At 39.8% G+C, this 13,352-nt stretch overlaps 1 protein-coding gene across 1 annotated transcript in view; it reads left to right on the plus strand.

The window, feature by feature from the left end:
• The window catches only part of plce1 (phospholipase C, epsilon 1), an 86,535-nt gene that overhangs the window by 61,355 nt on the left and 11,828 nt on the right, over window positions 1-13,352 (plus strand). The window contains 8 exon segments of the mRNA XM_051939588.1: window positions 2,963-3,121; window positions 3,406-3,541; window positions 3,767-3,808; window positions 6,702-6,820; window positions 7,920-8,037; window positions 9,638-9,775; window positions 10,566-10,856; window positions 11,801-11,964. Of these exon segments, the coding sequence (XP_051795548.1) occupies window positions 2,963-3,121; window positions 3,406-3,541; window positions 3,767-3,808; window positions 6,702-6,820; window positions 7,920-8,037; window positions 9,638-9,775; window positions 10,566-10,856; window positions 11,801-11,964 (1,167 nt within the window).

A 13,352-nucleotide genomic window follows, 5' to 3' on the forward strand; every position in this document is an offset into this window, starting at 1 on the left:
CCGCCTTCCTCTCGTAGACCCCCATGTTATTCCAAAAAGCGCCGGTTGCTGCCGACCAATCAAGTTCGAGCTTCAGCTTTGTCATGCTGTCAATCAACGGTTACGCGCACAGCAAGCAAGCCCATGCAGAGGTGGGCGAGCTACGCACTACGCAACCGCGCGCACATTTGTTTTGCTTGTGGAGGAGAGAGCATCAGGGATCAGCAACTTCCAGAAAAGTTACCAATCCCACGGCTTGTCAGGCCAAGAGACTGCAGGACGTTTTTTGGCTCGGGGTGCTCGCATCGCTCCCCGACCACGGCCTCCAAAGCCCGCCTGACGGCTTCGTTTAGATGCCCGACCTCTGGAGGAAGATGTTGGGGCGTCTGGGACATACTCTTCGTCAGAGGAGTCATGCAATTCTGAACTCTAGATAGAAATAAATAAACAATCTAACACATATACACGCGTAAATGCACTAAGTCTGATAAACAACGTCATCCAGAGGGATACACGAGTGTAATCACATATTGAAACTTTACTAGTTCGTCCTAGCAGATTCATGTTATTTTGGTATTAGGACAAGTTAGACTCAATACAGCTTCTAACGTAATTCCTTTATTATTTACTAAATGTACTAAATGTAGAAGAGGGGAAAACAGCAAAACAGGCAAGATGCTGCAGCACTCCGGGCACTTCTCTCATGTACTGCGCGCGTGCACAAATAAAGGGGCGAAATCAGAGGGAGGGAGGGTGGGACCAACAGTGTTCTGGGAGACGCTGCGATTCAAACTCCGGACAGCAGCTTTAAACCGGCTTAGTTATGACTTTACACTGTTTCTTTCGATTGTGCAGCTCTATGTAGTCCCTGTCTTTCTAAACATACACTCCTCCCCACTCGTTACAGCTTGAGCACACCAGCTCACCCATGACTATGCTCAGACGCTGTGAAACTCCTCCAGAGTACACAATGGCAAGTTGTTGTATTGGAATAATTCAGCCGTACAATGTTGAACCTGAAAGCGATTCTGAAGAATAATGATACAGAAAGCCCCGCCTTGCATGTTTACACAATTGGCTCCTTTAGTTTGTTACCTCCGCCAGGAGGTTATGTAATCATCGGAGTTTGTTTGTCTGTTTGTCTGTTTGTCTGTTAACAGCATAACTCAAAAAGTCATGGACGGATTTTCACCAAATTTTTACAGAATGTCCGGAAGAGCAAAAGTAACAATTGATTAGATTTTGGAGGTGATCCGAATCACCGTCTGGATCCAGGATTTTTTTTGAAGGACTCTGTACAATTGAGAGATGGCAAATCCTGGATCCAGACGGTGATCCGGATCACCTCCAAAATCTAATCAATTGTTACTTTTGCTCTTCCGGACATTCTGTAAAAATTTGGTGAAAATCCGTCCATGACTTTTTGAGTTATGCTGTTAACAGACAGACAGACAGACAGACAAACAGATGGCCTGGCGGAGGTCTGCGCTCTCCGAGTGCTTTTCTAGTTATATATGAAATCCCAGAAGTCTGAACCTGTGTTTTGACAGTGTCAGAGCTTCAAGGTAGAAATGCCCAGCCTTGGTGTTGACTGCTTATTTCACACATATTATCCATCATATGAAACCACCATATGGACATGTTAACATGGAAACAATGAACAAAAGGTGTCTTTGAGACCTAGATCAACATTAATTATGTTGTAAAATCAAAACTAAAACTGAGGAAACTTAAAGGAAAGGGTTTAGTTCACCAGACATGCTCCTATATAAAGCACTACCTTATCATTTAGAATGTGCATCTAGAACTTCCACGTTTTAGTTTTGTGTACAGACACTACTCCATTTAAGGGTCATTTCATATACAATCAAACAAATCTGAAAACATTTCACACCTGACCCTCAACAAATCAGAAGATTTTTCTTCCGTAAAATAGCTTAATTTTGCTATTGAAACTTTGATATACTTCATAATAAAGATTCCTCAAAATTGGTTATAGAAAAAGCTGAGCAAAACAAGATTCTGGTTGTACTTTGTGACACCTGGAAAGAATATAAAAATGATTTGGCTGCATTTTTAAACATAACTACAATATGTTTTTCATTCCTGAATATTCCATATGACTATCTCCTTTGCTTATGAAATTGTGAGAGCTCAAAAATGCCAGAAAAAATATTTTAAAAATGAAAAATCCATCCTACTTATATGTACATCCCTCGTCAAAAGTTTTGAGACGGGTTCTCATTCATTTGAATGAGAACAAAACTTTTGACGGGGTGTACTTCGAGGGCCTGAAATTCATAGTAGGAAGGTAAATGTTGCATGGAGCCATTCAATATACTAAAATTACTGTACATATAAAGCAAAATTGTTGATTCTGAGGAGGTCAAGTGGAACTCACTGATCGATTTTTCGTTGAATGACCCTTAACTGTTTAACAGGTGGTGATACTCTCTGCAGTGACTTTTTGAGCAAGAATAGAGCTCCACTTATTTGTTTTCCCTGACCACGTTATTTCAGCTGCTCTGGGCATTCAAACTGGCAGACGTCCCAGCCAGAAGCTTGCTTTTCTAATCTTCGGGCTACAAGTGTCCCTTTCTTCTACTTTTTTTTTTAAAAGTTGCACTGTAAACTCAAGGCCACACATATCTGGGCACGACGGCTACATCATGGAATATCATCATGCTTTCATCTCACGAAACTTCCCAGCATTTCATCCTCCCTGGAGACGGGACTTCTGAGTAGCTTGATAAAGAAAAGTCTTTTATGTTCAGACAGCTCTGTGCCTCTGGCCAACTTACATCACCGTGGTCTTGTTTATTTGTAATGTTGTTTTGCATTGATAAAAGCGCACTCATTTTCTCAAGCTGAGGATTCTCCTGCAGCCTTCTTTTTTTTTTCTTAGTCCCCTCTGTTAATTTGCCGCTTCATTGTATTGGATTGTATTGAAGCCGTCTGCCCTGTTCAAATATTTCTTCATTAGACGGTGTTCGGTGAACGTCTTGTGACACGATTCCTTTTTGAAAGCGACTTCAGCGATGACCCTCACCTGCCGTCACCGCTGCAGCTGCGTGGGAGGATCCTGCTCAAGAACAAGAAGCTCAAAGCTCATCAGGCGCCGGTGGACATTCTCAAACAGAAGGTGGAAAAGAAACACATCCGGAACTCACACACAAGTATCAACGTGTGCATAATTTATGTTTAATATAAGGTATCCTTTGAAGACCCTTCCAGGTAGCTTCAGCACATTTAATATTTAGCACTGCTGATCATTAGAGTGCTGTTATACATCAATAATAGATTTGAAAATAATAGGCTCTACACTATAGATTGTGTGTAGATAAGAGCTTGTGTATTTGCAATTAATGGATAGTTGTATATCATCCTTCAGATGCAGGTATAATCTTTTTCATAATCCTTTCTCAGGCTCACCAACTGGCTCACATGCAGGCCCAGGCAAGCAACGGGTCACCGGGGGTCACTTCACCCAACAACCACACCAACGAGGAAGAGGAAGAAGAAGAAGACGAGTACGACTACGACTATGAATCTCTATCGGATGGTAAGAAGAACTGCAGTGGGTTTTTTGATTTGAAACACTAACACAAGAGGGTTTAAATTCAATATAACTTGCATATAAATTCCGATTTTGTCGCCTTTAAAATCAGTTTCTGTTTAGAACTGTTTTTCTGTCTCCTTTCTTTTTAACACTTGAGTCTCTTTTTACGTTGACACTCTATTCTCACTCCTTTCCTTTCCTGTTTTATCCTGCTTGTTTTCCTCTTAGCTGATGGCCTCGCAGCCTCTACTGCCTCGTATGGCCTTGAAGGTAAATTGACAGCTCTGATGAAGCGCTCCCTGAGTGCCATTATTTCCATCTGTTTCTGTTGTGTACTGACAGCTGCTGTTCTTTCATTCATTCATTTTTGTTCTTGAAAAACTTCAATCTTCATAAAATCTCTGGCCGCATTCAGTTATTGACCCTGCAGTTAGGTTTAAATGGAACTATGTGGTTCCTTGACCCTAGTTTCATTGCTATGCCTGTCTGCAGAATCACTGTGAACTGCATTTTTGCAACACAATGATGCCTATATTTTTCTGTGTACCATTATAGCTTCGAGCTAATATGCTGCTTTTTTTGTGAGGTGCCGTTCCACTGGACTGTAACTATCTTGCAACGTAACAAGCAGTTAAAAAATTACCATTGCATAATATCTGGAGCCTAGTAAAACAAATATTCCATCTAATCTTGTATATGATAGTAAAGCATTTTCTGGAAGTTGTGTTGCTTGAATGAGGAATAATTAATGTGCTGCTTTCACTGACAGCTTGAACTTCTGCTCCCTATTGCAAGAGATTCCCCCCTCACCCACCACTGTAGCTAATAAAAAAGACAGCCATGTGTGTTTTAACAACACTACAGACGTTCAGCGTATGTTCTGCTTTATAGCTGCTCGAATTCACGCAGGGTTATTTAAGCTCAGCAAGATGCTTTCGTGTGCATATTTTTCACGACTAGATGGCTAACAAGGAATAGCTACTTATGATGTACACTTGTTTTATCCCTGTTATGTAATTGTAGCAATACCAAGCATACCAATCCCCCAGGTTGCTTTTTTTGCCATGTTTCAGTTGAAGTAATAACAATGTGCAGCCATCATCCAAAATGATATTGGTTTTTTTGAGTTAGTCATGATGTGAGGTAGAGTATCTGCCTCACCATGAAACCAGCTTGAAGTATAATTTCTTAAAAAGCTCCGCAGTATACATGCAGTGCTTAGTCAGGACAGGAAGGGAACATGCTGTCTGCCTCTATACTGATTGTCCTTGTGATTGTGAATGACATCAAAATCTGATGCGTGTGTAGAAAACCGTGTACGTTCGGGGTTTAAACCATTTACTGTCAGCATGATTTTTCTTTCTCCCACAAACGCCATCACCTCCCTTCCTCCTTCCCTCCATACTGTATTTGTCTGTGACCTCGCCAGTGGCTGGGCAGGCTCATCAGGGAAGCAAAACAAAGCCATCTGGTTTCTCAGGCCCTATGTTGCCCCCGTGCTAAACAGCAGACCAGGGGAAACTACCCTGTCCCAGACCCAGTCCCACCACTGCTCTCTCCTAATCCCTGTCGACAGAACTTACCGGTCATGGACCTTTCCTAAACATCTCTAGGCCAAACCTTGCAGCCTGGTTCAGCTTTGCTACTGGTGCCTTGTGCGAAACCTGCAGTTGTGAAATATTAACCAGCTAATATTAACAGTTGGCAAACAAGACATCCAGACTAAGTAAAACATACTCCACCCTGACTGTCTCCATTTTACTATGCACGGTTACTACTCAACGTCAGCTGGCCCTGCAAATACAAACACTTGAGCGCTAAGCTGCCAAGTTGCTACCATCTCCGGTTGAATGGTAGCTCCCTCCAGTCACACTCTGTTCCAGCTCACTTCCCTGACTGCTGTCTACAGCGTGACATTCAGGGGTCAGCTCCGTTGCTAAACCATTTTTAAAGAGGGAGACTCCAAATGTCAAGAATCAAGACAAGTTTTCTGTGATAAAAAGCTTCTGCGTTTTCAAGCTGATTCGCTTCTTTTTGTGGTTTTGGCTGCGGTTAATGTGTAGGAGGAATGGGAGCAGAGGGAACAACTCCCCACTGTTGCTCCTGTTTACAGTTGAGAGACATTGCTTTGAATATTAGCAAGGAGCTGCCTCTGTTGGTCTTTGCTTGAAAACATGCTCATGAGCTCTGCAAGTAGTCCGTGATTTACCGAATAACTGCTTGTAGTTTTTCTTTCAAAATTATTCTCTAATTCTTCCCACCTGCACAAAGACTTCCTTGCGTTTGAGATTTATGCCATATAGAGGAGCTAGACTTCCAAACTAAAAGTCCTGTTAGGAACAATGCTACACCACTGTAGAGTTAAAGAATTGTTCTTTCTGTGGCAATTCTACAATGAAAAACAGATTAAACATGCTTGTGATCTCATTTCCCCCTTTTTTATGAACTTGCCAATGTAATTTACTGGATCAGTCCATTTGGTCACAACATAAAAAACAAAAAGAAAAGTATTTATCATGAACTTGAAACTTCCAACCTAGTGACAGCTACCAGTTTGGATGCAGGTGTGCATCTATTTTTATTGGACAGAAAGTGCTCTGACTTTATGAAAGGAACAAGAAAAACACACTTGAAATGCAAAGTCAGTTTGTTTTTACAAGAAGTGGATTCCCAGATGCTAAACGTAGTCTTTCTGATATATGCCTTACTGGTGATTTAACATGCAGTAAATCAAGAGCAACTGGGACCCCAACTCCAATGCATATTTTTTATCCATGACAGTTCAGTTTCTTTAAATATACCGGATCTAATCTCGCCTGCTATGACATTATACATAAGAATATGGACTAGGGATGCTGTGCAGGAATTACATTTAGTATACTTAGATTTTAATATAGCTTTATACATAGATTTTGACTTTAAGGAGAAAAAAGGACTCTGTTTGGATGTTAACTTGCCTGACTGACATTTTTCTGTTGTACTAACTATGGTGGCTGCATGTTAACATGCAGTTTGGAAGCAATGTCACAGAGACAATTGCTAAGAATTTGTCATGTGCTCATATGATTACAGTGTCGTCTTTGTGACAAGTTATCATGGTTTGTTTAATATGAAGCTCAGGTATCAGATTTTGTTTCAGTGATATCCTGTTTTGTCTACATAGATAACATCCTGGACGACAAGCCAGAGGGGAAGAGCTCAGCAGACAAGGAGGAGCAACCTGTCGATGAATTACCCAAGAGGATGAAGAAGGCCGACAACGCTGTACAGAGCAAAGGAAAGGTAAATACTCCAAGCAGTTTTCACTGCAATATAAAATCCTGCACCTCTATTGCAACAGCACAACCATAGCTAGAACGGAGAGAACACAAAAATGTCTTCTGTGCAAATTACAGTTGTAATGCCATAATCAATGAAAATGCAAAGGTTGAATTTCTTTTTGGGCTTTACAAATACTGAAAACAACTGGGATCAACATGTGCACCATTTTTTCCAAGTGCCGCCAAGATTTACCAGTACTGAAAAAAATGTGACTCTACATACTATATATATATATATATATTTTACTGCTTACAATTCTAATTAGTTTTATGACTTGTGCGCTGTTTTGCTCTGTGGGAACACATTCTGCAGTTTGACCCAGTTCAACCAAAAAAACTCTGAATTTTTGTTACATGACTGTTACAGCTGAGTCACTATTGGCTTCTTGGTTGTGCACAGAAGTGTAGAATTTTTTAAAGTTTTTTACAGAATCTAGTTAATGCAAACATTTTTTTGGGCAAATGCCAACATGAAATGTAAAATAAAGTGATTTTGATGGAATACTGACAAAGCTCACAGCACACATGATTAGTTCAAGCATCATCTGAAGGTTAAAAATCTGACCATTCTTTCTGCTTTTACTGGTTTAAATGATGTAGTATTGTCTTTTTTAAGACAACGTGTCTTTTAAACCCACCAGTGGGTTTTGAGATTTAGAATGTTAAACTGACCTAATCTCTAAACAGAAAGAGAACAAGACAAACGAAGACAGAAGAACTTTTCTTTATAACTAACAGGAGCTGCTGGGTGGTTTTGCTGTTTGAGATAATTACTTTGCGGTTTATTTTTAATTTATGGTTTAAATTATTGATTTTATGTCAGGTTTTATCAAAGAAAACGTATGAATTCACCATGAAAAAGGAAAATACATGATGAAGATTGATTTTGTTCGCGCTGTCAGAAGATGAAATTTGAACATGAACATGGGAAGAAGTTTAATCCCATCTTCTTCTGTCTGGTCGTCCATGAAATTCAGACTCTGCTTCAGCAGTACATCACTATCTCTGCAGGAAAAGTGTGAACAGGGTTTTCCATGTCCTGTGTCTATCTACACCTGTAGGTGTTTGACATGGAGCTGGGTGAGGAGTTCTACCTTCCTCAGAACAAGAAAGAGAGTCGACAGATTGCCCAGGAGCTGTCTGACCTTGTCATCTACTGCCAGGCTGTGAAATTCCCTGGTAGGAAATATTTTATCTTTCTGTCTCTCTGTTAGTTTTTGCTCTTCCTTTACTTTTTATCTGAATAGACATTTCCCTGTATTCATGTACAGGCCTCCTCTTTTTGTACTCTCCTCCTCCTTTTCCCAGTAAATTCTGATTTATTCCCCATTAATATCTTTCTTCCTCCCTTTTTTCTTTTCCTTCTGAGAAGCTGTCAGTTTGATTTCTCTTTTTTTCTATCTTGTCTCACTCTAATCCACTCCCATGTTATATTTAAGAGGTCAAACCTTTCCCCATGTTTTTGATTTTTTTTTTCTCTGAGACATTTAATACCCCTGTGTTACACTTCATTCCTATCCCACACAGGACACCCACTAAGATGATGAATCATCTTCTCCCTATGGGAAAGATATGGTTACTTAATTGTGCTGTTATTCCCCAAACAACACAACAACAGTAAAGTTACTGTACAGTATGAAAATGTTTTTGTGATGTCCTGGTGGCCTAGTTTAGTTCAGATTGAACCCAGGACCTTTCTCACATGTCACTCTTCACTTTTACCCTCATTTTACTCCTTTGATATAAGCTAAAAATGAAAATGGGTAAAATAAAACTGTTGGTATAACACAAAAAACAGAAAGAGATTTTAGTTCAGCAGGTCTGAATGTTTGGCTTTCCTTTCTGTACACTTATAAAACATCTTTTATTCCCTATTTATTGGAATCTGACTTCATTCCTTGCTACTACTTATCTCAAATATTTCTGTTGGTCCTAAAATGTCAAACCTCTTATCACCTCTTGCCTCCCTCAAGTGTCCTCTTCTCTGTTTGTCTCCTCTTTTCTTTAAAGGACATCTGCCCTTATAAACCCGCCTGTGTTTCCACTGGTATTTTATTTGTTTACATATTCCAGGGACCTGAGATCTGAGAAAGAGGAAGCCGAGCAAGTAGCCCAGTTCAGACTGCAGGCAGGCTGGTTGCTGTCATGTGTTGTCTGGAGTTATTTTAGAAGGACATGCTGCTTGGAAAAAGTTGTGTACAAAAATTTTAAATTAAAATTTGAACGCTCATAAAACATATTTTATGATATTTCTCATCTCTAATGTTTTTGAGAAAGAAGCAGGCAAATATTTATCGCATGAGAAACAGTAGAGAACTAAAAGATTCTTAACATTTAAATGTGTTAGATGCAAACTTTTTTTTGCAAAAATAGAAATCCAATGATAATGACATTAATTTCTTATCATAAAAAACAAGACCTTTCTACCTTTTTCCATGTTGTCCTTCAGATCTCAAGCAAAATCTACGAGACTAACATTCAAGACTAGAATGAAAAGAGGCTTCTTTTTCAAACAACAGTATTATGGAACTCGTGCCATTAATAATAATCAAATCCAGTTGTGCTGAAGCCAAATGCACTTGAAGTGACGCCGTACAGACGGAGGGCCAACTTGCTCCTCATGACATGAATTGACTGCATTTAGAGAAAATGATATCTGAATTTTGAAAGACAAATGTAGATTAAGAACAGGAGAGAGAGAGAGAGAGACTAATGTGACTGTATGTTTTGCTTTATTATCTTTTCTCTTCTGTCTTCTTGATGATGTGTTTGAACCCAGGCCTGTCCACGCTGTCTCCAGCCGGCTCCGGTCGAGGGAAGGACCGAGGAAAGAGCAGGAAGTCCATATTTGGCACAGCTCCTTCTCGCTGCAGCACAACAGGAGAGGTCGTGACTCAAAGCCGAACTCCTGGGAGAGGTGAGCAGGGCGCCAAGGAGTGGCGACTGTTAGCGTGTGTGCATGTGGGAATCGTAACATGTGGCTTACAGGTCATAAATTAGGCTAATTTCTTGCATTAATGTTAATGTTGATGAATTAATTGAACTGACAGAGTTACAACAGTCTATTCATTCCTTTGCACAGCTGAGGTCTCTGTCCCTTTGCAGTAAGTATGTGAACATACAACACAGTGAACATGAGGCCTAAGTCAGCAGCTCCAGTAGTCAGAATCAGGCTCAGCAAGTTCAAGAACGATGCTGAACTATCGACCATTTAGAAATACTTTTAAGTCATTAAAAATCGGAGCTCCTGTCTGATATTCAGTAAACTCAATAAACAGATTTTAATGTATTTGTACTTCCTCGTTCCCAAAGCCAGGCATCATCTGTCCACTGGGTTTCAGTTCAGTAAGTGGGACTGCACAGTCAGAGCTCTGGGCAACCACTAAGCAATTCATTGAACGAATCTTTTCAATAATCGGGACACTAAAAGGAACTAATGTGCACATTACTTTTTTAACTCCACTAAAAGAAGTCACTGTTTCAGGTGCATTTGTTAAGTATTTTATTGTACTTAACAAAGAACCTGTTTAGGATGATTTTGTGTATTAATATTTATTTAAAAGTCACCAACTGGTCTTAGTTACTGCTAACTGCATATTTCGTACTCTGAAGGTCTTCATGTGGGACCAAGTCACTTCAAGTAAAAAACCTGATTCATAAAACATGTTTTCAATGCCTTTCAAAGTGTCTCTCTGTCCTCCCTCAAGGTGGCTCTGAGCGGCTGAGCTGGGAGGAGCAGCAGACGTCTCCCGTCCTCAACCCCCCCACGTCTCTCAGCGCCATCATCCGCACGCCCAAGTGCTACCACATCTCCTCCGTTAACGAGAACGCTGCCAAACGCCTGTGTCGTCGTTACTCTCAGAAGCTGATCCAGCACACGGTGTGCCAGCTGCTGAGGACGTATCCAGCAGCCACCAGGATTGACTCAACTAACCCCAACCCTCTGCTGTTCTGGCTGCATGGAATCCAGCTGGTGGCACTAAATTATCAAACTGATGGTACAGACGACATACAGAGATGCTTTTCTTTTCTAATATGCAAGGGAACAGTATGTCTAGCTTTGACAGCACTTCTTAGGAATTTGGCACTCAAGTATTACCCGTTTTTTTCCCTTTTTTTAAAGAAAAAAATCACTTAATTCCAAAGAGTAGCCAGTGAAAAACAAAACTAAAATGCCTCATGCATTCTGCATGTTCATTTTCCTCCATTTTGTTGTAATAGAAAACAACTCCTCAGTCCTTCTGCATGATAATATTAGCTTTTTCCAACTTTGCAGAGCCTTAAAATGGACTGAAAGGCTTTTATTTGAGTTTCCCCGATGTACACTGATGCTCATTTTTCACAGAGAAATTATCCACCGCTTGTTTTTCTTCTACTCTACATGTCTTCTTAATTCTGCAGCACTTTCTCTTCATCTGTCTTTCACCAACTCTTTACTTCTCTCTCTTTCTGTCTCCCTCTGGTTTTCTTGTTTTCTCACTTTCGTCTCTACCTTTCCATTCCCAGAAATTCTCTGTTGTCGGTGTTTGCTGTCTGGACTCTGACAGATGAAGTTATTTTCTCTAAAAGGCATATCACATTTAAACAACTCTCTTATTCTCTCTTAAGGTCTGTCTCACTCCCACTCTCACTCTTTGAGTTTCCTCTGCCTTCCTCTGCTTCTCAAATATTTTTTCTCTTTTTTGAATTAAAGTTCACCCAGTTGTGTTCAAGAAGAAATGTCATGCACTCGTAGAAAACACTCTTTCCAGTTGGTTGAACTAATTGCCAAAAAGTGGCTCAAATGGGGGTAAAAAGTCACCTCAGTTGACAATACCTTAACTGGATAATTGTCTTTTAGACCTCCTTTAGTCAAGCTCACAAAAAGCACTGGTGTGAGTCGAGGTTTTCATTTTTGTGTTCCTAAATCAACATTCTTTCTTTCTCTTTGTTTTCATCCCAGACCTGCCCATGCAGTTGAACACAGCGTTGTTTGAGGCCAATGGTGGCTGCGGCTACGTATTGAAGCCAGCAGTGCTGTGGGATCGTAGTTGTCCACTTTATCAGCAGTTCTGTCCGATGGAGAGGGATGTGGAGAAAATGAGCCCTGCTGTTTATTCCTTAACGGTGAGTCAGTATGACATACAGATCAGTCAGAATGATCGCTTCATGTTTGTTCGTTTTCTCCCTGAATTTTCACTCTCACTGTTTCCTGCCTATGTGTATATTGTCCTTCTTACATCTTTCACATTCTCAGTTTACCCTTCAAGAGAAATGATCTTGAAACATAACATAGATACTTGTAATTGTTGACAGAAAATGCAATTTTTCTATGCTTGATGATTTTTCGATCATGCCTGATCAGGCAGAGGAGTGTGTTCAGCTCCAGGTTGCTTTCTCTGACCTGCTCCGCAAACAGGCTCAAGAACTCTTTTTTTCCCCTGGCCATCAGACTGTACAACTCATCACTGAGTGGTCAGGGAGGGTCGCAGTCATATTCACAGTAGGACTTATGTAATGTGATTGTAAAATGTCTGTTCACCTTATAGAGTGTACAAGAACTGTTTTCCTACTACCTGTCAAAATCACTTGAAATAATTTTTTATCACTGTGCCTTGAAATGTGCAGATATTGTATGTTGACCATTAATACATTTAGTATTTTGAAAGATTTTACAATTAGAAGTGTTTTGTTTATAGTATTGTAGAGCATTTTTTAGAGTATATACGAAGCTTTAGTGTTAATCTGATTACTAATAATCCACCTTTTTTGTCTTTTTGTTTGTTATTTTTTTGTTGTTGTATGTAAACTGCTAAATACTTGAATTTCCCTCAGGATTATCTATCTGTCTGTCTGTCTGTCTGTCTGTCTGTCTGTCTGTCTGTCTATCTATAAAATACAAATTGTAAAAGTTAAAAATGGATACAACATTAGTAATACAGATGATAATATTGCCAGTGCTATTAATTGTACAAGTTATAGTGTTAGACTCTCCATCTTTCTCTGCTGGTATTTTTAGTGTAATTTGATTGTCTAAAAAGAGCAAAACAGAATTAATTTCAATGATAGCATTATTGTTCTTTCAAATTCCCAATAGGCGCCACCATCATTAGGTTGTTTTATTCACAATAATCATTACAATAAAAAAATCCCCCAAGCAAGGGGAGCTAAAATCTGCAACATGCAGACCCTTAAGTACTCATATTAGGTCCAATAATGTGGGTGAGGATCTGACACAGTACATTTGTGACTATAATCGTCACTGCAACTGAAAAAAGAGAAGTTACATGCTCGTAAATGTACATTTAACTGGATTCGTAGGTCAGTCATTCTGGTCTGTAACAACCTCAATAAGTTTGTATTAATATTTGGAAAGACATTGACTCTGATGTGATGAAACCTCCATCACAAGTAGAGGAGTGATCTCACATGACTTTAAACCTATAAACCTGCCTGTTTCTGTGTGTTTGAGGGGAAACCAGGGGAATTAAGCTAATATAAGGTAAAACAGATTC

Source organism: Acanthochromis polyacanthus, chromosome 19 (assembly GCF_021347895.1).
Source record: "Acanthochromis polyacanthus isolate Apoly-LR-REF ecotype Palm Island chromosome 19, KAUST_Apoly_ChrSc, whole genome shotgun sequence".
NCBI classification, from domain to species: domain Eukaryota; kingdom Metazoa; phylum Chordata; class Actinopteri; family Pomacentridae; genus Acanthochromis; species Acanthochromis polyacanthus.